The sequence below is a fragment of the Cuculus canorus genome, chromosome 3 (genome assembly GCF_017976375.1).
Source record: "Cuculus canorus isolate bCucCan1 chromosome 3, bCucCan1.pri, whole genome shotgun sequence".
NCBI classification, from domain to species: domain Eukaryota; kingdom Metazoa; phylum Chordata; class Aves; order Cuculiformes; family Cuculidae; genus Cuculus; species Cuculus canorus.
The window spans coordinates 71,510,805-71,538,201 of NC_071403.1; the positions used below are offsets into that span (position 1 = coordinate 71,510,805).

The window sequence follows — 27,397 nt, forward strand, 5'->3', positions numbered from 1 at the left end:
AATATCTTTTTAACAGTGTGGAGGAGCCATCTTTCTGTCATATTTGAGCATTGTATGAAGTGAGTAGTTTGTGTTGCCTTTTACTTATATTTCCTAGTAATTCTTGGAAAAAATACAATATTTAGAGGATCGGCGATAGGGTAATTCTGTAAAACAAAACCAAAAAATTAATGTTAATTACTTCATTACCTTTGCATTTAAAAATGTGCAGAAGCTCCAACTAAGTCTCTTGACGTGTAAGGTTTACAGAAAGATAGGAGCATCCAAAGTGATCAGTTAGAAGTGGCACAAGGTGATACTCTGGAACTAACTTTCCTTCCTTCTCCCCTCCCTATTCTGTTCTCATTGACAGTGTCGAGCACTTGTGAAAAGGCTGTCATTAGCAGAGAAGTCCAAGGAATCGCTCACGGAAGAGTTGAAACTAGCTGGTCAAAACATCAGCAGATTACAGGCAAGTCCAATTTTATATGGTGTAACGGATTAATTTCATAATCACGTGCAAGGGGAAGCTGGAGGAGAAGAATTATGACCATCGAGCATGGTCGTGCTTTTACTGCGTCCTTAGTTGAGTGATTGTAAAAGCTCTCTAAGGGCATGTAGAGAAGAGACTTAAATATTACACCTTAAATCCTGGGTTTGAAGTTGAAGAGGAACATGAGCATTACTTTGTCCCTTCCTATCCTGTCCTTCCTGAAGTGTCTTTATCCCTCCATCTCTGCATTCTAGCCACGCATGCTGTCCCACCTTTTCCCTGTAATCCCAGGGAGTTCGTAGCTCAGGGACAGCACAGGAGTTGCTGATTCCTTCAGCTTTGTATGTCCTGTGTGGCCTTGTACAGGCTGTGTTTTGTCTTTGTGCATTTTACTTAATTCTTGGCTGGAAGCAGAAAACGTAACTGTTAGTCTTTCCTGTAAGCCATAAAAAGTATGTGTGGGAAATTATAAAGGAAATGGAGCAAAAATAAGGGGAACAGACCATGTATGAGACTTCGGGTAAAAAAGCTGTTGACTTCCTATCCTTGATGATTTTTCAGTGGTTTAACATAATTGCAGGCATTTGGCATCAAAAGTGCGGCCTCCTAGGTGGAGGCAGAGGATAGCCGCTTTGCCAATCATCACTAATGCTGAGCAGAGGTTTCTGCTTATGTTTTTTTTTCCCTTAGGATGAATTGATGACAACAAAGAGAAGTTATGAGGATCAGCTAAGTATGATGAGTGACCACCTCTGCAGTATGAATGAAACCTTAACGAAGCAAAGGGAAGAAATCGATACGCTGAAGATGGCGAGTAAGGTGAGTCACCAGGTGCTGGTGTTTGGCACTGACTGTGGCTGGGTTGAGTTTGACATTACTGTAGCACTTCCCCTTAACAAACCCATTCACAAGCTACAGTTCTTATTCTTGGCCGACTGAGAAGGAAAGTCCAAACCTGGTCTTGGATGTTTCAGTGAAGAAAGAATTCTTGCAGAACATACCAGTAGGAAAGAACAAACATGCAATGTCAAGGCAGGCTCTCAAAGCCTGCCCTCTGATGGCAGATCAGCACCTTTTTTGTGTTTGTATCTGGTGAAAATGAAACTATTTGCAAATCCAGCTACTGATAGCGGATATTTATGATTAACTTGTTGGTGGAGGTGGCCTTCCTGCACTCCTCTCCATCACAGTGTAGCCTGTTCTTGCCAGCTATTCTTTTTCTCTGTTTTATTCCCATATTCTGCCTTGTCTCTCTCAAATAGGGATGAGAAAGCTGCCATTTAGGTTCTTACGTGAACTTAAAATGCACACTGAAATTATTTTCCAAGAAGGAGTCTGTCCATTTACCAGCTAAATTCTGTTCCAAGCGAGGAGTCTGTCCAGTTACCAGAAACAAGTTTTTAACAAGTCCTAATGTTTATGATGAAAAACATCGAAGTCCGCTGTTTTGAGCAATAGGTGCTTAAACTGTGATATCTCTTATTCTGACAGTCCTAGAGAGAAAGAGGTGCTGTGAAGACTTTCTACCCTTCACTAGTCTGGCTGTGAAACTAATAAGCTAGCGCTATTCTCCTGAATTGTGGAATGCATGGAAGCAGGTTTCACTGAAGGGTTAGAAAAACCCTAATCTGTGTTTTGATTAAAAGTTCCAGTGTCAGCGATTCTTAATATTTATACATAGACTCTCCCCCATGTCCAGAACTGTTTTCCTGCCTGAGTGTTTTGATTTTGCATTGTGATACTTTTTGGTGTGTAAGCCCTTCTGTATTTAGAGGGAAGCTCTTGGCCGTGCACTGACCATAGAGCTCCGTGTTTCTCTGAAATGTGTTCTGGAATTTTTTGCTTGTCAGACTTCTCCGCCTTGAAGCAGTGCTCTCTCTACAAGGAGACAGAATCAGAGTTCAGAGGCAGGTTCAGAGCTTTGCATAGTAGGTGTGGATTTTCAGACATTGCCACACATAGAAGGTGATCCAGTTGGAATCAAAATGATGTAGTGGAGGCCATTATTACTTGGAGAGGGTTGTTGGCTGGATTAAAAACAAGCATTATCTTACGAAAGCAAGTAACTGTTGCGGTAAAGTTTATTTGGAGCTAAATGCTGGCTTTGTGGAATTGCTACAAGTCGAGTCTGAGCTGGCTAGGTGAAGGATAGTTCTTTTCTAAACTAGGGATGTTCTGTATAGATCAGATTAAAGTTAAATATGTTTTAGAACAAAGTGACAGAGAAGGGGGATTGATTTTTTTTTTTTTAATCTGAGGCAATTATCCTGTAAAGTTTATATTTGAAATACCACTTCAGGGTGAATGACAATCTGACTTGCCTTCACTACCCTTACAATAAGTGGTCTTAACACTATTGACTGTCTTGGGATACAGCTCCAACATGTTTTTCCCACAGGTTCCAATGGAAGTCATGTGTTGTTGTGCTTGTGTGAAATACCTGGTACTTTCCTCTGTTGTACCTGTAAAGATGAGAGATTTTCAGAGCAAGCCGTTACGGGCTTCCATTATTAAAAGCCTGTGGACTGTTTATTTTTTGTTTGACTGTACTCCTTTCTTTGATGTAGGCATCAATCATCAGATTTTATGCATGTCTAGATTGTCTTAGCTGAGTTATCTGTTCTGTTTGCTTGTTTCTTGTTGCAGGGAAATTCTAAGAAAAACAAAAACCGGTAGCTTACAGCTGATCCACCGTCTTCGGGAGCTGCTGTTTGCACGTGATGCAGAGACTGAAGGTTCATCATCCAATTCCTGTTTGTTTGGAAGGAGAGCTTGTTTTGGGTCTAGTACAATCTGATTTGGTGCTGTAAATGGCTTTAAAATATTTAGGACTTGTAACAGATAAACCAGAACTTGATGTTGGCTCTCAAGGAAACACACACTCTTTGGATAATTTATATAGTAATTACCTTCAGTTTTTACTGTGCACTTTTTAAACCCAGGTTTTGATTTAATGTAATAACTTTGGATTTTGTATATTTTCAAACACAATTATGCATTAACAAGTTTGGATTAGTGCACTAGTTTATATTTGCGTTATATGTTTGATTGTCAACACACGTACATTCCTTTACTTGTTAAAAACAGCTAAAAATGTGTTCTGGGACTTTTTTTTTGGCCATTGAAGCTGTTACTGTAAATGTATAATTCCTGTTCCCAGCCCTTTGGAATTAATTGGAATTAATTGGAATTATGGCTCTAAATGATTTCTATAAATTCACACTGGTAAATGGGATTATTTCATTTGAGATTACAATAATGGAAACTTGCTGCTTGTATTTGGCAATTTGGGTTTTGAAGTGAAGAGCAGAAATACCTGGGTTGGGATACATTGATCCAAATGGCTTTAAGCCCTTATTTAGGGATTTTGTTTACACGTGTATGTGTGTATGTATATATATGGGTTGAAATAGCTGTTTAAAGCTAGAGGAAATTGTGATTGTAATTATGCCCCAAAGAGTGAAACAATGTGTGTGTTTAGAATAGATCAGCTCACTGTGCTCTTACAGTAAAGAATACGAATCATATAGACAATTTAAACACTGAATTTGCAAAAAGTCTTCATCTAATTAAGTCCTGATGGATGCACTGGGGCGATGCACGTGGCTTTTCCTGTGTTTTGGGAAGTTTGTGACCTTTAGGACTCTCCTGATATTTTTTTAAGTGAAGTCCATACCACAAGTTTTCACAGCATTGATTTTTTTTGTAATTATTTTTTTAATGAGATGCTGTGCTACTCCACACTTTAAATGGCTCTTCTGTTCCATAATTTGCATTATGGCACTCATTTGTCCCATAAGGGTTTATCTGGTAACAGCTGTGTTGATATGTATTATCAGTATGTCATAATAAAATCAACTACATGGATCCAACCTGACGTTTTCTTTCATTCTGCTCGTAGCCACGCTGCGCAGGGCAGTATCGTGGCGAGATGTTAACAGCTCTTCCCAGTGAGGTGAGCTGAAGTCATTAAACTGTCCTCGTTACTCTTAGTTCTTCTGTCTTGAGTCTGGCTGTGTTTCTGTACCTCATGCTGCAGCATGCAAAGCCCACTGAGTCCATTTCAGCATTTCTCACCTTGTCTGCTCAGAGGCAAACATGCATCTGGTCTGTGGCGATCGCAACTCTGGAACTGTTCCGGTATGGTTGTTCTTTTAAATGACAAATTCAGATTAGATATCAGGAAGAAATGTTCTCCTGTGAGGGTAGTGAGGCACTAGCACAGGTTGCCCAGAGCAGTCGCTGGTGCCCCATCCCTAGAGGTGTTCATGAGGATGAGGCTTTGAGCAACCTGATGCAGTGGACAGTGTCCCTACCCATGGCAGGGGGAATTGGAACTGGATGGGCTTTGAGGTCCCTTCCAACGCAAACCATTCTGTTTTTCTAGGATCCTGTGAAACTGGAGATGGGGAGAGCCTGTGTGGTTTCCTACTAGCATCATCTTGGATTGAAAACTACATGGTGGTGCTAATGAGGGCTGGGAATTGTTTACTTTCTCTCTGTTTTGTTGAAGAAGACACAGCTTCAGCAGTTCCATTTAGGGTTGGAAGCTCATTTCTTCCTTCCTGTTCTTTTGAAGCTGTCTTTTCTGAGGACTTCCATCTCTCGGTGAAGGTACCAAGTCAGTTATTTTAGTTCTCTGAATCAAATGGCTAAACTTGTTACTTCTCATAGGTGGCAGCACTCAGGAAAAGGTTTTGTTTATGGTATTTTTTCCTTCACGACATGAGTGGCGAGGCACTGGCACAGGTTGCCCAGGGAAGTTGTGGCTGCCCCATCCCTGGAGGTGCTCCAGGCCAGGTTGGCTGGGGCCTTGGGAGCCTGATCCAGTGGGAGGTGTCCCTGCCCGTTGCAGGAGGGTTGGAACTAGATGATCTTCAAGATCCCTTCCAACCCAAGCTATTCTATGATTTTTGGCAGGCCTAAGTAAAAAAGTGCTTTGAAGATTATTTAAAATTTGCCTGAAAAGATTAAATGTACCTGTTATCTCAAACTGGTTTTATAACAGAGTATTCCGTCAACATCAAAACTGGAAATCTTGTGGAATGTATAGGCATTTAGGTGCGATTCCAATGTTTATCAGCACTTTTTTCTTGCAGTGTCTGTTTGGAAATGTACTTGGGTGTCCCTTCAGCAGCCAGCAGCAAACATGCTCAGGAAGAGACAATTTTGATCACTCAAGCTGCCTGCAGGTTTTCAAGGAAATGGTTTCAAGTAAGTCCAGGCAATCATAAGCATTCAACACACAAACACAGAATCTTGGGAAGAATGTGAAGCCCAGTGTTTTGGATACTGTTGTGGTTAGGCAGCGAAGGGGCAAGGTGTATCACATGGAACTCACTGGCATTGGACACTGGAACAAGTGGAAATGCCCTACTACTTTGTACTTACCTGCTAACCAGGTGGTTCTCAATCAGTTTGTGGGTAACTTGGATGCTTTTAAATATTTGAATTCTTACTGAACAATGCTATTAAAAATCTGAAAGCTGTCTTCAGTGTTGCAGTGAAGAATCCATCAAGGTTTCCAGAAATTTGAACTATTTTGTCTATAAGAAATGGTCTGTGCAGATTATTATGGAATGCACAGAGATTATACTGGAATTCATGCTCAGAAATTTACAGTGAGAATGCTTGGCTTCCTAGTTGTTTAGTCAGGAAACTGATGTAAAGTGGGAAAATACAGTACAAATCCATAGCTAAAGAAAATTCCTAGTGCTAGTCAATTTTTTAATGGACACTTCATTGTAACACATAAGTTTTTGAAGCATTTTTAGAGTGCTTAAGTCATTTCTCCATAATGTTGGGCAACTCATGAACTATCTTGTACTTGTGAATAAGTCACAAATTCAGGTAAGAGTACTGTTTGCTATTAATTGTTTTAATAATTAGGTCTTCAAAAAGTCTTTCTAAACTTTGTTTTAAACCTATACAACATTGCAGAGATTTCAAACTGTGCAGATATCCTTGAGTTCTGAAAGTACATATCTAGTAACCGCTAGTTACTGTGTGTTCACAATAAATATTGGCTCTAAACAAGAATGGATTTAACTTCAAAGCTGTCCTCTTATGAACTACTAATTCATGAGTTTTGAAAGCACCCAGAAGCACCAAATACACTGGCTGTTTTAAAAGGCTTTAAGGCTGTTACAGATCAGAGGTTTCCCTACCCCAAAGATGAACTCCTAAAACAGCAGTCTGAGGCTGACATTGCCATCAGCTGCCCACGGGTATTCTCTCGTCGGTGTTTAAATAATTGTCATTATTTTTAATTGCTGTGTATATACCTATACATCTGTGATTTAAATACAGATCATCTTAAGTGTTGATTTTTAAATGGTTTATGTAATGTCTTGCTCATTCCTTCAGTTTCATTCTTAACAGGTCGATGTTTCCAAAGATACTGGTGCCAGGAACTTCACACTAGGTGTGATCTAGTGGCACCCAAAGAGGCATCTGGATCAAAACTCAAACACTTTCCTTTCCCATCCTTGTTGAAATGCATTGGCTGTTTATCCAGGGTATTTCCTGTTTTTATCCAGCTACCTTCACTTCTAATTGGTACTTGTAGTCCTGTGAGTCCTTCTACTGCCCCTTCCCTCACCGACAGATGAGTGGAGAATGGTCAGTGTGTGTCCTTGATGCTGACTCTGGGCACAGCAGGGACCCATCACTGCTCAACACTGCTAACTGCACCTCCAAACAGCAGATCCGCTCTGGCATCAGTTGCAAACAGGAAAGGAAATAAACGGTTGGATGGGGCTTTGAGGACCCTCATCCAGCGGGCGGTGTCCCTTCCCATGACAGGGGGTTGAAACTAGATGGGCTTTGAGGTCCCTTCCAACCCAAACCATTCTGTGATTCTATGATATCCCCTATCATGACACAAGAGAAGGGATTTACTGGCTTGTCTGAGCAATGCGAATGTTTGGGTTTTTTTTTTTTAATATATATAAATCCAGGGATGTATTAAACTCTGGAGAAGCATCTGGCCCTGTAACCTGGGCAAACCTGGTGTTTATTTAATAGAGTACATGTGTAAGGTAACATGAGAGTACTACCTTAGCAACAGCGGGGTTATAATATAAACAAAGCTTAGTGCAGTTAATTGCTACCAGAGGCCTGATTGCTTCCTTCCACACAGGCTGATGCTGATCTGTTAGCAATTCTTTTGTGCCTTATTCTGCATTTTCTGTTTCTGTTACTACTTGCAGTGTTACTCAGCAGTGAATTAAAACCATGTTTGTTTAGAAGAGGCCGTGTTTACTGTAAGTCCTGAATATTTCTTTGAATTGCAGAGTTAGAAACTTGCTTTACGTTTGATAATGCCTGCAGAGCTGCTGTGTGTGTTACAGACAGGGACAGAGGAGAGTGTCTGGGGCTCTGAAATTCACTGCATGGAAACTTGCCTGGGGCAGTTCCCATTGTCCATCTCGGCTGTGCATGCAGGCAGCTTTGCACACATCAATGCTCATTCAGAATCATTCGCCTTCTTACAGAGGGTTCCAGGGCAAACACTTGCGTTGCCCTAATACCGAGGAGACACAGTTGAGCTGCACAGTAAGAAGCGTATGATTCTGGTTGGGTTTAATCTGCATGGCACATGAATGTGCGAAGAGCCTTCTAAGAACCGTAGATTAAAACTTAGGATTCTTAACATAAAAATGTGTAATGGGAGTGATAGCAGCAGAAATCGTAATTTAGCTGATTTTAACTCTTCATTCACCCTGCAATGTGAATTTCCAAAGAAATGTGAATTTTTATTCCTTTCCAAGGAAGGAGCCTTTGAAATCATAGAGTTACAGAATGATTTGGGTTGGAAGGGACCTCAAAGCCCATCTAGTTCCAATCCCCTGCCATAGGCAGGAACATCTTCCACTGAATTAGGTTGCTCAAAGCCTCATCCAGCCTGGCCTCGAACACCTCCAGGGATGGTCTCAGAATTGTATTTGTGGTCTTCCATAAACAGCACAGGTTCATCCTGAGAAGAGTTAAACCCACAGAGTTAAGGACTCCAAGGTAATTTCCAGTCACTGTGGATCCTATAGAAGGCAGTCTGTGGTGGCAGGTCGTTCCTTGCAGATGTTCTCCATGTAAGCTCATCGCTTCTGCCATCACTGTGGGTGGACCTTCAGTCCTTTCAATCAAAAAAAAGTCTTCATCCCTGCCTGCCCTCTCGCTAAAGGAGGGTTTAGACTGGATGTTTGATGAGAAGCTTGACGTGAGCTGGCAATGTACACTCGCAGCCCAGAAGGCCAACCATGTCCTGGACTGCATCAAAAGAAGTATGGCCAGCAGGGCGAGGGAGGTCATTCACCCACTTTGTTCTGCTCATCTGGAGTACTGTGTCCAGTTCTGGAATCCTCAATATAAGAAGGACATGGAGCTGTTGGAACGGGTCCAGAGGAGGGCTGCAAAGATGATCAGAGGGCTGGAGCACTTCCCGTAGGAGGACAGTCTGAGGAAGTTGGGCTTGTTCAGCCTGGAGAAGAGAAGGCTCCGAAAAGACCTTATAGCGGCCTTCCAATACCTTAAAAGAGCTACAAGAAAGCTGGAGAGGGACTGTTCACAAAGGCTTGTAGTGACAGGACGAGGGGGAACAGCTATAGACTGGAGATGGGCAGATTTAGACTAGACATAGGGAAGAATTTCTTCACTGTGAGGGTGGTGAAGCACTGGCACAGGTTACCCAGGGAAGTTGTGGCTGCCCCATCCCTGGAGGTGTTCAAGGCCAGGTTGGATGGGGCCTTGCGCAGCCTGATCTACGGGGAGGTGTCCCTGCCCATGGCAGGGGGACTGGAACGGGGTGGGCTTTAAGGTCCCTTCCAACGAAACTATTCTATTAAATGATCTTCTCGGGCACTGGAAGAGGCTGCCCAGGGCTGCGGAGTCCCCATCCCGCACTGGTTCCAGAGCCGCTGGGGGGCGGTGCTCGGGGGCGGTGGCGCCGGGCTCGGGCTGCACTCCATGAGCTCCGGGCTCCTTTCCTCCCGGGGCGGCTCCGCGGGCGCCGGGGCGGGGCTGGGGCGGAGCCGAGCGCGGGGCAGAGCCGAGCGGGGAGCGCTGCGGGACCGGCCCGGTAGGGAGACGCGATTGGGAGCTGCGTTTTATCTTTTCTTTTTATCTTCTTTTCTTTTTTTTTTTTTTTTTCCCTTTTTAGCCTCTTCCTCTCCGTTTCCCCTCTCCTCTCCTCTCCTCTCCTCTCCTCTCCTCTCCTCTCCTCTCCTCTCCTCTCCTCTCCTCTCCTCTCCTCTCCTCTCCTCTCCTCTCCTCTCCTCTCCTCTCCTTCCTCTCTTTCCTCTCTCCTCTCCTTTCCTCTCCTTTCCTCTCTCCTCTCCTCTCCTCTCCTCTCCTCTCCTCTCCTCTCCTCTCCTCTCCTCTCCTCTCCTCTCCTCTCCTCTCCTCTCCTCTCCTCTCCTCTCCTCTCCTCTCCTCTCCTCTCCTCTCCTCTCCTCTCCTCTCCTCTCCTCTCCTCTCCTCTCCTTCCTCTCTTTCCTCTCTCCTTTCCTTTCCTCTCCTTTCCTCTCTCCTCTCCTTTCCTCTCTCCTCTCTCCTCTCCTCTCCTCTCCTCTCCTCTCCTCTCCTCTCCTCTCCTCTCCTCTCCTCTCCTCTCCTCTCCTCTCCTCTCCTCTCCTCTCCTCTCCTCTCCTCTCCTCTCCTCTCCTCTCCTCTCCTCTCCTCTCCTCTCCTCTCCTCTCCTCTCCTCTCCTCTCCTCTCCTCTCCTTCCTCTCTTTCCTCTCTCCTCTCCTTTCCTCTCCTTTCCTCTCTCCTCTCCTCTCCTCTCCTCTCCTCTCCTCTCCTCTCCTCTCCTCTCCTCTCCTCTCCTCTCCTCTCCTCTCCTCTCCTCTCCTCTCCTCTCCTCTCCTCTCCTCTCCTCTCCTCTCCTCTCCTCTCCTCTCCTCTCCTCTCCTCTCCTCTCCTCTCCTCTCCTCTCCTCTCCTCTCCTCTCCTTCCTCTCTTTCCTCTCTCCTTTCCTTTCCTCTCCTTTCCTCTCTCCTCTCCTTTCCTCTCTCCTCTCTCCTCTCCTCTCCTCTCCTCTCCTCTCCTCTCCTCTCCTCTCCTCTCCTCTCCTCTCCTCTCCTCTCCTCTCCTCTCCTCTCCTCTCCTCTCCTCTCCTCTCCTCTCCTCTCCTCTCCTCTCCTCTCCTCTCCTCTCCTCTCCTCTCCTCTCCTCTCCTCTCCTCTCCTCTCCTCTCCTCTCCTTTTTTATCTTCCTCCTCTTCTCCCTCTCTCCCCTCTCCCATCTTCTCCTTCTCCTCCTTTCTTGCTTTCTTTTTATTTTTCTTACTTCTTCTTTTTCCTTTTCCATTTTAAAGTACAAGTGGTGAGAAGGGGATGGCTTTGAACTGCTGTGGAAATCGGCAAGGTTTGGGTGACGAGCATCGCGCAGGATCAACTTCCTGTGACTTTTGTCTCGTTAGGGAGGAGACTGAGACAAGCAAGAAAGTTTTCTATTTAATACTTGAAATGCAATGAATTCCTCGCGCCGTTCTCCTGTTTTCTAGTGGTTCAGCTGGTGAGGTGGAATTGTGCGTGTAGGCTGGTGGCATTTGCGATCCAGAAATCCCTCCTGCACATCTAGCGGGGCAAAGGGCTTCAGGAAAACTACTGGAGCGGATGCAGAAAGATGTGCCTGGTGGAGCTGAAAGGATTAGACTATGCTTAACTCTCACTGAAAACTTCAGGGTCTTTTTTTTCAAGCATGTTGTAGTGAGAAGCGACATCACAAGGTTTTGCCGTCTGTTTTTAGATGAGCACGCACTGAAGGAGTGACTTCCAGTGAGGTTTTATTTAAAGATTTTGAGGTTGCGGTACTTCTGGTGACTCAGAGCACTTTGAAATGTGCTGACCCAGCGATTTTGTAGGAGCCCAGCACAAGTTAGGAAAGCCCACACTGACCTTCCCTGATGGGGATGTGTTTTCTCTGAGCTGGAGCCCTGGAAACTCTCCCCGACTATTCTGCAGCAGGACTGAGCTTTTTGGGGATGGTGCTGCTGGCTGTCTGGAGAGGAGGGAGCAGGAATTTTGGAGCCTGAAGCTCTTAAATAGGAGCTGTTCAGTTTGTTAACTCACTTTTCCCTGTCTGGAGGCTGTGACTCCTCTTGACCACGGAGCTGCCTGGTTTGGTGCCCTGGAGGGTCACCTGTAGCCAGGGAATATTAGGAGGGAAGATGAGCTGCTTTCCTGGCTATGCGTATGAGCAGAGGAGAGCTTGGCACTGCACTCCAGAGTAGTTTGTCCACCCCAGAGTGTGGCTGGAGATTATACTCACCCAGTCTTGGAGCTGGAAATCACACTGTGGGGGAATTCTGCCTAGCGGCAAGTAGGAGGTCTCTGTTTCATGTTCAGATTTGATTGTTCTTCTCCCTGTTGCCATCTGCACAGATAAAGAATGTTATTTTCTAACACTTGAGCAATTATTGGGATTTGTAAGCTTAACAGCCCAGCTGTTGCGGCCCAAATCCAGATCTCTACAGAGTGTAGACTGTAAAGCTTTGCTGTGTGTGAATATTGACTCCAGCATGACATGGACCCATTTGCACAGGTAGTGATGCACTGTCAGGGATGGTGGTTTACTTCAAAACTTTGGTAAACAGGATTCCTCTAGTCCACCACTCCTTTCCTATGTTTTTGACTGTTATAAATGTGAGCCGAAGTCTTTTCCTTCAGAAAGTGAAGCTGCCCACACGTCTGTCTGAAAAAGCTGTTGGAGAGGAACTTGGATGAGTCTTTTTGGGTGACGGCATTCTGAATTCCGCTTTCTTCCACGACTGTTGTCAGTTGCTATTAAAAATGCCTGTATCCAAATAAACAGAGGAGGATTCAGTTGTGACCCTCCTTCTGTTTTGGGCTGGTAGGGCTTGAAGGCAGGGATAGGGGACCATCCGCGTTGAGGACAGCGGCTCTGTCAGACCCATCACTAGTAGCTGCCAGGCACTGCTTGTGTTTAGAAGAGCTCTGCACATCTTATATTGTGTGTTTAGCTCCAAGTGCTTGTTTACTGGGCACCAAAGCAGGAGGCAGATTTAAATGCAGATTTAAATCCTTACTCTGAAACGAAAAAAAAGAGAGACAGTATTATGTTTTACAGTGAGTGTGCTAAATATAGTATTTCCTTTAGCTTTCCTGCTTTTTGTTGCTCACTGCTGAGATCAGAGCAAGAGTTTTTGAAGCGTACTTTCGCATCAATGTGTTCTTTGTGGCATTTCATCCATCCCTTCCCTCAGACACTGCAAATATAGCAGGGGACCAGGTTTAGATTTGGTTCTGCCCATGGTCGGTTGAATATTTTGATGTGATCCATGTGCTAAAGTGTTCAGGCTTTTTTTTTTTTTTTAAAAAAAAAAGACTGTTTTTCTTACCAAAGTGGAGCAGCCACTCGTGACTGCATTTCTTGTGCTTGGTGGCATGGTATAAATCTCTGCCTTTGCTAAGGGGAGGGCAGAGGGAGGCATTTGGAATGTTCAAATCCTTGGCAGCACTGCCGTGACTGGAGGACTTTTGTGGGATATTTGTGTGTTCCTAATAATAACGAGTTTTCTAAACAGAGTAAAAATTGCTTCAGTAGATGCACTTAACATTCCATTAACTTAGTGACCTGTAGAAGCACTGTAAATAAAAATAGATTTGTTTTCCTGTCTCTTCCAGGCCAGAGCACTCTGCAGAGGGCTTGTTGGCTTGTTTTTTACTTAAAAAAAACCCAGACTTTCTGTAGTGAACTCCCAGCTCATGTCAATAAACAGTTTACACAAGGCTCTTCTGCAACTGTCTCTTGGCTCCTCGAACTCTGCCTGCAGAGCGTAAGCTGTGCAGTCACTATGGTGATGCTGGAGAGGAGAGCGATTCCAAGGGGATAAAGCAGGACTGGCTGGGGAAGCTGAATGGGTGCAGAAGCACCTTTTCGGGGTACACCTGTGCTGCCCTCCAACAGCTCAGCAGCCTCCCTCTCCCCATCTATCTCCTACTTGGGGGTTCGTTTGTAGGAAGAAGAGAGGCTCTGTGGAGAGGTCCATGAGAGAAACACATGTATGCACAACAAAGCGAATTAAAAATTACTTACCTATCTTATCTAACCAGATAATAGGAAGAAATAGCACAGAGAAGTCAATCAAAAGCCAATCTCCTCCTACAAACCATTTATGGATCCCAGGCTTGCAACCAGCTCTTTCTAACATTTAAAAAAAACAATTTTCCCAGTCTACTGTTTTGTTTCAGGAAGATGCAGTGATATCTTGCACACAAGTGATGTCTCTTGAAAGGGACTGTGATATCCAGGAAGAGTGAGAATAAAACTGTCAAGTAGTTAATATTCATTTGATGCTGCTTTTTATTATTTCTTATAGGAAAAGGGAGTTTTCTTCTGTTAAAGATCCTCAGTATAACATTTTGTCATTTAATTTGAGTTAGCAGAGATGCTTCTGCTGCCTTTGATAGCAGATTGTGTCCTCTTGAAGTTTTTCTTGAGCTGTTTGCCAGTGAATGCGGCAGGAGTGTGGGTACAACTTGTCCTGCCTTCCCGGTTACCAGCCTGGAGTCCAGTGACACACAGAAATATGTGCTTCCAGACGTACGCTACTGGGACCTGGCACAGTCACCTTCCAAGATAGGAAACCCACCCTATGAGCAGGGAGATGCTGGACACTGGAGACAGGACACTTGTGTGTCTCTTTTAGAGGAACTGACTGAGAAGTTGGAACTGATGGACCCCAGAAAGATGCTTAAATTTGCGTTGCGTCATGGTGTTTGTCATTCTTGTGGTTGGACATGGTACTATACCAGAGATAAGAGGCTTTTTTTGTTCATTTTTTACCAAAAACCATAACAGGTTGTAAGTGCACTGGTTCCTGCTACCATCATAATTATCCTGACTTGGTGGTATGATGCAAGAGTTGATTGCATCTCCTTGAAACAAAGCAGTTACACATTGCTGTGGACTGGGAAAAACCTTTTTTTTTACGTTGGAAAGCACTGGTTGCAAGCCTGGGCTCTGTAAATAATTTGTGTCGGGAGATCGGCGTTGGATTTGGCTTCTCTGTCCTGTCGCATTATTGATTCCCACGTTCTGTGATATGTCTGCGTACTGTCTGAGTCACAGCAAGCAGGATAGGAGTTGCTGCAGGTGACTTTATAGTTCCCTTCAGGTGAGCGAGGTGGCTCTAGGGCGAGAGGAGAACTTGGCTGCATGCACTGATGGAAAGACTCCTCAGTAACCTCCAGGAGTGACTTCATGTCTTTCTCACTGACAGTTAAATTAGCTTTCTATATGTTTATTTTATCTCATTCTGAAAGTCATGTTGGTGGTGATAAACCCTGCAGAGAGGCCTGGAGAGGAATGGTGGTGCAGATCCTGTGGGGCTGTGCTGCTGTGATGAAGGAAAGTCTATTCCTGTAGAACTTCTTTGGCATGTCCCCACGAAATCCAAGGGACATTTGCAGTAAAACACTGTTGTTAGGCATTCCCGCATTGTTTCCAGCTATGGGAATACTGAAAGAGCAAGGCGGTGATGTGAGCATGGAGCAGGGCGAGGGCGGCTGTGGGAATCAGGGCTTGCAGTAGATGCTGAGGTGAGTTGGAGATGATCATGTTACGCACAAGAGGGGTCATGTACGCTGTTTTGTTGTCTTTTTGAGGCAGATTTGCAATGACTTCACATCTGAGCATTAGGGAAGGTTTCCTGGGACAGATCTAGATGTGGAGTTTATTTACAGTGCATAGCAGCTGAGGTTTGGGTGATTACTCCACGGCAAAGATGGGAATTGTTTTGAATAGTCACACTAAATTTTCATATGGACTGGAAGGTCCTTAGAGTGTAACCTCCTTCTGTTGTGAGCATGACTTGTTTCTCTGGTGAAGAGACACTTCAACAGCAGCCCAGCAGGATGGAACAGTGATCAGAGATGTGAATCTGGCAGCACTGCTGCTTTTCTTTCATTTTCTTTCCTATAGGTTTTCCCTCTGTGTTGAATCTCATTGCTGCTGCAGCCTTTAAAACATGAGATGTGGCTCTTGAGAGGTAGAAGAATAGAAGAGCAGGTGTTTCCTTAGGCCTCCTTTGTCAGGTGCCTCTGTGCAGCATCGCTCCTGAGGGCTGGATGCTCTACCGGAGCACAGAGTGTCGGTGCTGTAGCCATTGGAACCTGCCCTTGTGATGGCGAGTCCCCCATGCCATAAACTCTGTGATACCGTCCTCTCTAAAGGCTGTTTCAGCCTCTGCCATATCCTTTGCCCCAGCGAGGGAAGGCAGCGTTGTCTCTGCTTGGGAATGTGCTGTGATGACTTGCATTGATGCCCTTAAAAACATTATTTTTCTCATGCATGCACAAATGCCTTCCACAGTGTCTGTGAACTCCCCTTTGACTCAAGGCAGACACAAGTGACAGCATCTGCATGAGTTACGCCTGCCTGTGCTCTGGGGACATGCACACTGTCAAAAGCTGACAGCTTTTAATTCCTCCAGCTCTCAGAGCCAAGAGTAAGGAATTCCAAATTAAACAGCTTAGCTGTGAGCTCTGGATTTCTCCCAGCTGTGCCTGTGCCCCGGAGAGTGAGCAATGTAAATACAAGTTCCTGTTACGCTTTAAAGTCTGTGGATATACACCAGCGCCTTATTTGCTAAATGGAATGAAATGAGTAATGCAGTGGGAGGCTTAATCCATGTATTTGTCCCCAATACAAGCGAAAGCCAAGAAGTTCTTATTTCCTGTCAGCTGTGCCATTTGCTTATGTTTCATTCAGAGGGATAGGTCTAGGAGACATCAAGCAGAGTTAAATAAAAATGAGCCATGTGTAATCTCAAAGCAAAATTTGAGGCAAATCAACATAAATCATGGTATTTTACATAGAAGGTATTCCTCAAGTTTCTTTTTGTCATAAAATGATGATACAAAGAACATGGCTGTAAAGCACAGGATCAATCTCACGTGTTTTACTTGGATATCACAAGGGTTTACAAACGTGTAGGGTATTTTATATTCCATATGTTCTTTATTGCTTAAATGGCAGAGTATTTGTACTTTCTTGTGAGACTGTTACAATTTATGGTAAAACGCTTGAAGAATTGTCTACATATTTGTATAAGAAGTGATAGAAACTCGTATGGTATTGGTGTGGGACAGCTTCACCATGGTGTGCAGAGTCTGCATTACATTTCTGTATAGGCTATGTGCAATGGATGGTGTTGTTTGTGGAAATACAGTGGATGTGTAGTAGTATACAGGGTCCGTAGTCATAGAATCATAGAATAGTTTGGTTGGAAAAGACCTTTTGAGATCATTGAGGCCAACTGTACCTGTACACTGCTAAACCATATCCCTGAGCAACTCATCCACCCATCTTTTGAACTCTTCCAGGGATGGAGACTCCACCACCTCCCTGGGCAGCCCGGGTGCTTGAGAACCCTTTCAGTGAAGAAACTTTTCCTAATAGCCAGTCTCAACCTTCCAGCTTGAGGCTGTTTCCTCTTGTTCTATCACCTGGGAGAAGTGACCAGCACCCACCTCACTACAACCTCCTTTCAGGGAGCTGTAGACAGAGATGAGGTCTCCCCTCAGCTTCCTTCTTTCCAGGCTAAACAACCCCAAGTCCCTCAGCTGCTCCTATAACCCCTGTGCTCTAGCCCCTTCCCCAGCTCCATTGGCCTTCTCCAGATGCCCTCCAGCCCCTCAATGTCTTTCTTGTAGTGAGGGGTCCAAAACTGAACCCAGGATTCGAGGTGCAGCCTCTCCAGTACCGAGTACAGGGGAAGGATGTCTTCTCTGAAGTAGTCGTGGAAGGGATGGAAATGTAACAACCAGGTGTTGACCATGAATGGACTAGTTTGTGCTAAGAGCTCAGCACATTTTGATGGGATTATTTAACTCTTTTTGTCACACTATGTTTAGGTAAATCTGCTTTTTCTTTGAGTGTGAAACAATCCATGAGGATGCTGTTTGCCCAGTAAGACCCCTCTGTAGAAGTAGGAGACATAAGACGTGCTTGGGTCTTACAAAGGGAATTTATTTACGGAATGTATGGCTTAATAGTTTGGAAGCCTTTGGAGTTAGAGGCAGCAAGACGTGTTTGTAAAACATGAGGGGAGATTTAGATGAGATCTTAGGAAGAAATGTTTTCCAGTGAGGGTGGTGAGACACTGGCACAGGTTGCCCAGAGAAGTTGTGGCTGCCCCATCCATAGAGGTGTTCAAGGCCAGGTTGTATGGGGCTTTGAGCAACCTGATTTAGTAGAAAGTATCCCTGCCCATGGCAGGGGGGGTTAGAACTGGATGAGCTTTGAGACCCCTTCCAACCCAAACCAGTCTGTAATTTTATGATATGATTCCATGAAAATTGTGCTTTTCTGTGTATTTTGGAATCTGAGTAGTCTATTAAACCTTGCATTTACCTGCCTTGTGCTTTGTGGGAGGGAGGTGTTTCCTTGTTATTCCCAAGCAGCTAATCCCATGCTCCTCCCATACTTAAAATAAATACATACTTAAAATGTGTTTAAAAAATCTGGAGGGTTTTACCTGATGCCAAAAGCTGGGAAACCCCTGGGAGAGGTGCTCAGGGGATTCAGTCACACACAGTGTGGGTTTGGATGCTGCTGCTTCCCATGTGGTGGAGGAGGTGACACAAGGTGGTCCTGTCAGCATGGAGAGGATGCAGCTGGAGGACAAGTCAGGATCCTCAGCTGTTGAAGAACTAGGCTGTGGCTGGATGAAAAGTACAAAGCTAATACCTGGAATCATACCTTGGAGCAAATAGGAAATTGGTTTTTCTGTTAGACTGCAGGGTAAGAAAACAATTTCCCCAGCAAGGGACAAAAGTTGAGCAGTGTTTTTGCTGCAGATTTGATCTGGGATTTTTTGAAGTAACCAAGTACCCAGTAATAGCTACAGGCTATAAAGTCTCTCAATAACAGAACAGGACTTCTCTTCCTTACTTCCTCCAGGTATTAAAAAGAAGGAATTAAGACGCAGCTACTGCTCATTAGCTGCTGAGGGGCTGAGTTAAGCTGATAAATGGGAAGATTGTTTTTAGGCAGGAGGAACTGAGATGACTCGCAGCGTTTGGGGTCACTCATAGGTTTAGCATCAACTGGTATTTCAGCCAGCTTTTTTGTTTGCAGTTTCAATATCCTGAGAGTGGTATTTCCTGTTCCATAGCTGGATGTGGTACCACATGTGCTTGTCATTTAAATGGGCTGCAAAACATCTGTGGTAATAGACATCAGTGGCATAGTGTCATTTTCCTTTTGCCCAGAATGTTTGGTTACATTTACATGGGTCCCATGGGAGCTTTTTTGAGTCAAAACACAGCTATCCTAAAGCCTGACTTTACAGCTGTTTTGAGGGACAATGTCCTAAACCTGAAAGAGGAATTTGGAGAACTTCTAGAACACAAAAAGAACTTGAGAGAAAAGAATGGTTGATGGTGATGTGCAGTTGTAACAGCATTGGAGAGCAAGCTTCATAAAGCAGTATAAGGACTTGAGGGTGCTGATTGATGAGAAGCTCTACGTGAGCCGGCAATGCTTGCTTGCAGAGCAGAAAGCCAACCATATCCTGGGCTGCATCAGAAGAGACCATGAAGATGGTCTGAGGGCTGGAGCACCTCTGCTGTGAGGACAAGGTAAGGGAATTGGGGTTGTTCAGCCTGGAGAAGAGAAGGCTCCAGGGAAACCTCATAGTTTCCTTCCAGTACTTAAATGGGCCTGCAGGAAAGGTGGGGAGGGGCTCTTGATCAGGGAGTGCAGGGATAGGATGTGGGGGAACGGTTTTAAACTGAAAGAGGGGAGATTGAGATGACATTTTAGGAAGAAATGTTTTTCTGTGAGGGTGGTGAGGCACAAGCACAGGTTGCCCAGAGAAGTCGTGGCTGCCCCATCCCTGGAGGTGTTCAAGGCCAAGTTGGGTGGGGCTTTGAGCAACCTGATCCAGTGGGAGGTGTCCCTGCCCAAGGCAGGGGGATTGGAACTGGATGGGCTTTGAGGTGCTTCCAAACCAAACCATCTATGGTTCTATGATTCGTTGTATGACTATAAACATTTTTCTTTCTTTTAGATACTATATGAATGGTGCTGCCCATAACTCGTGAGGAGGCACATTTCCTTTTATTAGCATTACAAAAAATAGCTTTTAAAGATCCGGTTGGATTTTTGCCCTCCACTCCTAGCAGTTGGTTTGGGGATCCGTGAGCAAAGGGGAACTGCCATCTATTTCAACACCTACTTTTTGCCTGTGTGTTTTTGTTAACATCAGTGTTGTTTATTTTTGAAACACACATTTTTGGGGATGCAATGAAAGGTGAAAGCTCCAGCCTCACCCAGCGACAGGGATATAGGGAGTGAGAGCTCCATCAGCCAATGTGGTTCGCTTCACAGACATTTGTTGACTGAAGTTAAATATTTGGCAGGTGAATTTCAAACATCTTTTTGTATGTAGCAGGAAGAAAACCCTGCTGAATAATTTGTACCATCATATTGTAAAAAGTGAATCGCAGCAGATGTTAGAGGAAGAAAGATCTACATCTGGAAATGATAAAGGATGCTGGAAAGCTTCATTTCTAATGGTAAAGGGAAACAGGCTGCCGAGTGTTTACTGTAAACAGCATTTGTGTTTACTTACATCCCTGTTTTATGTTTTCTTCTTTCGCGCATCAGCATTGTGTGATTGGCCCTGCAAGCATGGCTGCAGTCACACTGGATCACTGTGCCTTTGTGGGTGGCAGAATGTGCCAGCGGCTCTGCTGTGCTTCATACCATAGCCCTGCACCATCCCACAGCCCCTCCAGAGAGAAAGGCTTTTTCTCCCCTCACTCAGTGGGTTTTTTCTTTGTTGCTGGCAGTCCCTTGGGAATATTGGAGGAGTTTTTAATGGCACTTTTGAGGCTGCTTCCCACTGCTCTCCATTTACTCGCCTGCCCCATGGTTAGAGGGCAAAGATGCGCTCTGAGTTAGCTTTGCATAAGCTTTCATTAACAAATGGGGCTTGTTGACATGAAGCAAGGTCTGAAAACCTTGGATCTTCCCAGTCTAGGAATAATCAATATATACTGCTGCAGGAGCAGTGCCAGCAACCAGAGGGAAAGGAGGAGAAGGGTGTGTAACGGGAGGAAAAATTGGTGACCAAGTTGGAGATGAAACAGCTGGGATTTTTGTTTCCATTGCTATACTTTATGTTGATTAAGTGATGGTGTGGGTGAAGGACATGCTGGTAGTTGTGTGTGTCCGCGCTGTGATTGTTGTTTGTACCTTGTTTGCTCCTTCTCTTTTTGTAAGTGGAGAGAAGAGTGCTTATAAAATGCCTTGCATAGTGCAAACATTTTTAGTGAACAAAAAGGTTGAGAGTTCAAAAACTAATGAGGGACCAAGGCCCTTCTCTGTTGCGCACTCTTGTTTGCTGGGCTGCTGAGCAAGTGGGCTGTGCCACAGGTTATAGTGCCTTCTTAAAGGCTATGAACTGTCCAAGAAATAATGGGGAACTGGTAAAAACAATGACTGGGAGCGTAGGATTTCATTTAGCTGAACTTTGGCTTCTCTAAAATGAACTGTGGTCTTAATCCTGCTGCTAAAGAGTGGCTGTTGTGGTTCCATCATTATCAGCTGAAGGGCTGTGTAGTTAATAAACAGCCTGACTGTGGCTATGTGGGCACCAAGGGGAATGGCTTTAAGTCGTCGATATCAACCTTTAATTAATGGAGTAATGTATACAGAGGTGGGTTTGTCCATATTAACTCAGCCTGCTTTGTGTTTTCAGGCAAATGGGAATGTGTCCTGACATAACAACTTCTTTTCCAATGAGTGATATTTATCTGTGCCCTGTGGTGCTTGACTGTACTCGATTTCTCCTCAGCCATTAGCAATTTACTGCTCACTTCTTCATCAGTCAGGAGCAGAAGAACTTTGAGGATGGATACAGTAAGCATTTACATTTCAGTGTATGAGTCAAAAGCATGAAGGCAAGATTAATTATCTGCTGGTTGCAGTCCTGTGCTGAGGGTATCCAGCCAAGCCCTTTACAAAGCAACTTCATTTGATGAAGTGTAGGTTATTAATTGTTTTAAAGACCCATTCTTTTTCCAGGCTGCCAGCCAATTCAGTGCTTAGCAGATGCGTGTGTTGTTACTTGGCCTTGATTTGTGTTTCACCAGTGTTTTATCTCTGGTGGATGCTTATAGTCTACCCTTCAGCTGGGATGTAGTGGTCATCCTTCGGCTAACTCTTGTTTATAGAGCTCTGACACTTTTCCACGCCCCCTGTAACGTGTCCAGTCTCTAAGAGCATAAGTCAGGGTTGACAGAACTGACATGGCGTGATCTTACCCAGATGTGGAAGGCACTTGAGACCAGTCTATGCCTGCTGCTCCTGGCTGGAGGCACCTCAGATAGCAGCATGGAATGGGTGATGAGTTGTAGGCCAGTTCTGGTGGCCACAGCACCTGGGATGCTCATGCTACTGCCCTGATGCCTCTGCCCATCACAGGAGGAGGATGTCTGCCTTGGGGAGACATCAGGAGCTGGCTGCTTGTGGCATGCATTGTCTTGGTGGGCATGTTTTGCCTGCATAGCTGTAGTGTGTGTACCTTTGCCTTGAACAATCAGTTGCTCCAGCTTTTCAACAACAACAAAAAATCCCCTCTCACCCTTTTTTGGAAACAGCTGCACCATTCTTGGTAAAGTGCTCTTTTCTTTAATCGGGGGAAGGAGAGGAAACCTGCCCTGGAGCAGAGGCCAAGTAAGGAAAATGTCTGTGCACATTCCAGTCTATGTATAAGCTGTGTAGGAGAGAGTGTTGTGCAAGTGGTCCTGTACCGCTGTGGGACTTTCTGCTCTCCCTGACCCAAAAGCTATGTGCATCAGATCCTTGGAACAGCCCATAAAGCTTGGATCTCCCTTAGATCCCAAACCGAGGAGAGCAGCAGGGTTTCATGGGCGGTTTTATCTGTTTCTACACAGTTATCAATACAAAGTACATGGGGTATGGGAACTGTATGCCAATTTTGAGCTTTGTGGGATTTGAATTTTATAAGGGTGGGGTTTATTCTCTTCTTCAAGAGAATTTATCTCATGTCTGTTGTTTCTTTGTAGATGGTTTGCGGGTGATACATATACAAGTGCCTCGAGTTTCTCCTACAAGATGTGTTCCACAAATCCAGCAAACTGGGTCACCTTTGACGACGAGCCCCTCTTCCAGTCGCCTCAGAAATTAGTTGATAGTCAGAGTAGTTGTAAAGCAAATGGCCTCAAACTCAACCTGTCTAGTGTGCACGAGTCTTCGAGCAGGTCGTCTTCTACAGGCAGCACTCCACTCTCATCTCCTGTAGTTGACTTCTACCTAAGTCCTGGACCCCCCAGCAACTCTCCACTTACAACACCTACCAGAGACTACCCAGGAAGTCCGTGCATCCCAAAACCTGGGATTCACATCCTTTGTCCCATCCCTGAATGGCCACCAACCATTAACCTTCTTCCCTCACCTGGGACTTGCTCATCCGTAACCTTGCAGAAACCAAGCAGCCTTTCTTTGAACACCTTGCCTCATGACCAGGCATTTAAGAATTCAGTCTCCAAATCAACAGACGAAGGAAGCCCTAATCTGCTAGGAAGCTGCGAGGAATTAGAATTGTCATCGTCACCAGGGCGCTTCCTGTGCTTCCAGAGTGACTGTGCTTTTTCCAGTCCTTTTTGGAAGGAGGGATACTCACTCAGCACATCACCAGCTACTGTTAGCACACAGAGGAAGGAAAAAGTGCTCAACAGGAGTGCCTGTCATCCTAACGACAAGGAAACTTGCCATGATCAGAAAAGCCTTAACCAGGGTTCGTTCAGCTACATCTGTGAGAGGCTGGAACACCTGCAAGCTGATAGCTGTGATGCTGCAGGAAGCCCGCCTGTCTCCAGCACTGATGCGTGGCACAAGTTCTCCCCTACTGTCCCACACAGCCTCTTCAGGAGCCGGAAAGTGGATGGGTGGCCGTTCATGCTGAGGATTCCTGAAAAGAAGAACATGATGTCTTCACGGCAGTGGGGCCCTGTTTACCTTAGTGTCCAGCCTGGAGGTGTCTTGCAGATGTATTATGAGAAGGGCCTGGAGAAACCTTTCAAGGAATTCCAGCTGCAGCCACACTGTAAGCTGTCTGAACCCAAATTAGAGAACTATAACGTCTCAGGAAAAATCCATACAGTGAAGATCGAGTGTGTGTCTTACACAGAGAAAAGGAGGTATCATCCCAAAGTAGAAGTGATCCATGAGCCGGAGGTTGAGCAGATGTTAAAGCTGGGCACCACAGATTATAATGACTTCACCGATTTCCTTGTAACAGTCGAGGAAGAACTTATGAAACTTCCTGCCATTTCTAGGCCAAAGAGGAATTACGAAGAACAAGAAATTACTCTGGAAATAGTGGATAACTTTTGGGGGAAAGTCACTAAGGCAGAAGGAAAACTCGTAGAAAGTTCCATTATCACACACATTTACTGCTTGTGTTTTGTGAATGGAAGTGCCGACTGCTTCCTAACCCTCAATGACCTGGAGCTCCAGAAGAGGGACGAGCGTTACTTTGAGAAGGAGGAGGAGAAGAAATGGATTGATATTCTCGATTGCCATTTCCATAACTGTGTCAAAGCACAGGCATTTGAGCAATCACGTATTATTAAGTTTACGCCCTTGGATGCCTGTAGGCTGGAACTGATGCGTTTCAGGACACGGTATAACAGGCAAGACCTCCCCTTCTCTGTGAAGGCTGCGGTGGTGGTTCAGGGGGCATATGTTGAACTTCAGGCTTTTATAAACATGTCCTCAACTGCTTCAATACCAATGCGTTTGCCCTCTGTGAAATACTGTGAAAATGTTATGATACACTTCCCTGTTCCCACGCAGTGGGTCAAAGCTCTTTGGACCATGAACCTCCAAAGGCAGAAGTCCCTGAAAGCAAAAATGAACAGGAGAGCATGCCTTGGAGCTTTACACGAGGTTGAATCCGATCCCGTAATACAAGTCTCGGTTGGAACAGCAAAGTACGAGAGTGCCTACAGGGCCGTGGTGTGGAAGATAGACAGGCTTCCAGATAAAAACTCAAGTAAATAATTTTGGCTATAGAATGACGGGCTTGGGTGTGTGTCTTCACTGGCTATATGCTTGCGTATCTCCATCAGCTTCCATAGTTTGAGATTATCTGTGTGGTGGTAGAAACTGGAGTAACCTTTTAGGAAAGAGAATACAGCATTTATTTATTTTTAAAGGACATTTTCCTAATTTGTTCATTGGAGGCAGATGTGTTTTTGTCATTAATTTTAAATGCGCAGTGTTGTGGAAGTGGATCTTATCGTTCTGGGTAAACATACATCAGCTAGGCACTGCTGGGATAGGAAGCAAATGCTAATGGGTAATATCATTTGTCCACCCAGTATCACACAGTTGGTATCGTAGCTGTTGGGTGTTGCTTTTCTAGCATCGTTTAAGAAATGGTACGTTTGATGCATAACTATTTGTGCATTGAGATTGTACATTCATGGCAATAACTACACTGACCAAAAGCGATTCCCACTTTATACCCATTTCTGTCCAGTGGTGGTGCCTCACTAAAAACTTCCAGCAGTAAAACCAGCTAAGTTTATAGTTGTGTGCATGAAAGTTGTTGTTTTTCTGCTAAGTAAAATAGTTAATTTACCTTAATTTCATGGATAAAAATATCAATTTTTGGAGAAGGAAATTATAAATAGATGAGTTTAAAATTCCAATTTTAAGTCATGATACCAGATTAACAGCCCAGTATGGTACTTTTCTGAAGGCCTAATAATTCTTGAGGAACATAGCATTCTGCTTCAAGTTCTGTAGAGTCAAGGCATTTGATCCTTTGCTTGAATGGGCATTGTATGTATTTGAGGCTTTGGGAAATTGTATGAGGCAAGAGCATCTATTGTAGCAATCAGACAAGGGGTAATGGTTTTAAACTAAAAGAGGAGAAGTTTAGACTAGATATTAGGAAGGAATTTTTTACACCGAGGATGGTGAGACACTGGCACAGGTTGCTCAGGAAGGTGGTAGATGCCCCATCCCTGAAGGTGTTCAAGGTCAGGTTGAATGAGGCTTTGAGCAAACTGATCCAGTGGGAGGTGTCCCTGCCCATGATGGGGGGGTTGAAACTGGATGGGCTTTGAGGTCCCTTCCTACCAAAACCAGCTGTGGTTCTACAAGGGCAAGCAGTAAGTAAGGAATTCGGAAGACTGGAAAACAGGGAAGGCAGAGGAGTTGATGGAGAAATGTCAGAGAACTAGGAGGCAGAAGAAGATTCTTCAGGTCTTCCAGATCTGTAGATACGATTGTCTTGCACTCCAGCCTTCAAGGATTAGCCCTGTGCTGCCATGGCCCATGTGTTTTCCCAAGGCTTAGGGGACTGTGGCTCTATGGGTATCTGTAAGTTTTTGCTATTTAATACAGGTTTGCTTCTGCAAAATCAAGTCAGCAATTTAGGCAATTTTAAAGAGGGTTAAAGTCTTTAATTCTCTGCAATTCATTCACCTAAAGATTTTTGTGTGCAGAATTAATTGATATTGCTTGAAAACGAGAACTGTTTTTTTTGTGGCATTTGACAGCTTTGTGTTATTTTCTACCAGTAGCTTAAACTTTTGACATTTGAATAATTCTCCTGGCCAAGCTCTGCAAAATCATTTTTATCCTGGAAATGTTCATGTGATTGAAAACACATTTTAGTAGTAATACTGCCTGGTCACATTTTAAACCTCTCTGTCAAGTTTCCTGTAGGCAGTTAAGAATTTAAAAATAGTGTTGTCCCAAGGCACGCCAAGAATCTGGAGGCAGTCATACTGATAGGAATATGTAAACTTTCATAACACTGCAGGGAGAAAAATGTGCTGAGGCTTTTGCTTTCAAAAAGCCTTTGTCCAAGGGTTCTTAAAGAGAAAGGGAAAAGGAAACGTTGCCTACAGTTATATAGTCACTCTGCTTATAGACATGGAAATACGCCAGTATCCACTGGATTCTCCTAAGGTGCTTCCTTGGAAGAATGTGAGCCACACAAAGTTGATCTGAGCGGTAAGATAGCCCAGATATTTAAAAGCTGCTTATGTTTATTCAGATTTATCTGGAGCTCTGGAGAGTTTGGATCCCAAGTGTTAGTGCTATTTATAAACAAAAGGAAAAGCTAAAAAGCTGTAGACTATGAAGGGTTGATCCAATCAAATTTCTGCAGATTGAGTCTACATTTGTGAAACTGGCAGATTTTATAAGGAAAGATAAAACATATTATGATTTCAGTGCACTGCTAAGGCCATGCTTTGTGCTGCAGAAGCTGTGTGCCTCTGTGTCACCCAGGGAAGTGGGGAGAAACTGGGTTTTGAAGTGCTGTGTTCTCATCTCTTGCTGTGTAAATTTGTGCCTTGTGGTGTTTCCTGCTAGGACACCTCCATTCTTGTGCCACTGTATAAAGCAACAGGCCTTCAGCTGATTATTTCTCCTCTTCTGCATCATGGAGCCACACTGAGGAAGCAGTGAAGCAACTTGGAAAAATGGAGCCAGAGGATCCTGTGGCTGCTGTCAGCCTTAAAACCTGAGTGTGGACTCAGGTGTGGGAGCTGATGTGGCTCGCAGCAACTTTCAGTTGCTGCTTCTTTGTTTTCTAAACTGCCTAGGTGGAAACTCCAAACCATGACTCTATTAGGTGGGCTCCATTCCTGCCCAGCCACCTCCTTCTGGCACTAGCACAGCAGCAAACTGCTCCTTGGCAATGGTACCTTCCTACTCTTCTGTCTCCTTATGCATTCCTCCCAGGAGGTTGGATAAACACACCTATTTTGACATAGCTGCAGGAGCTGTTAAATTCTAACAACCCTTATGTAAATCCACTCTTAGCAAGTGTTTATGTTTTCATGTTTAAAATGAGACTTGTAGAACTGGACCTTCTTCAGCAAAAATAGAATTACAACTTAACC

General features: G+C 44.5%; 2 protein-coding genes across 7 annotated transcripts in view; both read left to right on the plus strand.

Moving 5' to 3' along the window:
- The window catches only part of PPP1R21 (protein phosphatase 1 regulatory subunit 21), a 30,995-nt gene extending 26,704 nt beyond the window's left edge, over positions 1-4,291 (plus strand). For both annotated transcript variants that reach the window (XM_054064240.1, XM_054064239.1), the window contains exons 20-22: positions 353-451; positions 1,163-1,291; positions 3,119-4,291. In XM_054064240.1, coding sequence (XP_053920215.1) covers positions 353-451; positions 1,163-1,291; positions 3,119-3,148 — 258 coding nt within the window. In that variant the 3' untranslated portion in view covers positions 3,149-4,291. The remainder of the gene's footprint in view (positions 1-352; positions 452-1,162; positions 1,292-3,118) is intronic.
- A 198-nt stretch (positions 4,292-4,489) lies between these two features.
- The window catches only part of STON1 (stonin 1), a 56,058-nt gene continuing 33,150 nt past the window's right edge, over positions 4,490-27,397 (plus strand). For 2 of the 5 annotated variants that reach the window (XM_054064246.1, XM_054064242.1), the window contains exons 1-2: positions 9,502-9,548; positions 22,535-24,525. In XM_054064246.1, the coding sequence (XP_053920221.1) occupies positions 22,584-24,525 (1,942 nt within the window). In that variant the 5' untranslated portion in view covers positions 9,502-9,548; positions 22,535-22,583. Of the gene's footprint in view, positions 5,687-9,501; positions 9,549-19,056; positions 19,079-21,208; positions 21,366-22,534; positions 24,526-27,397 lie in introns of those variants that run through there. The other 3 variants (XM_054064243.1, XM_054064245.1, XM_054064244.1) reach the window with 3 other exon arrangements.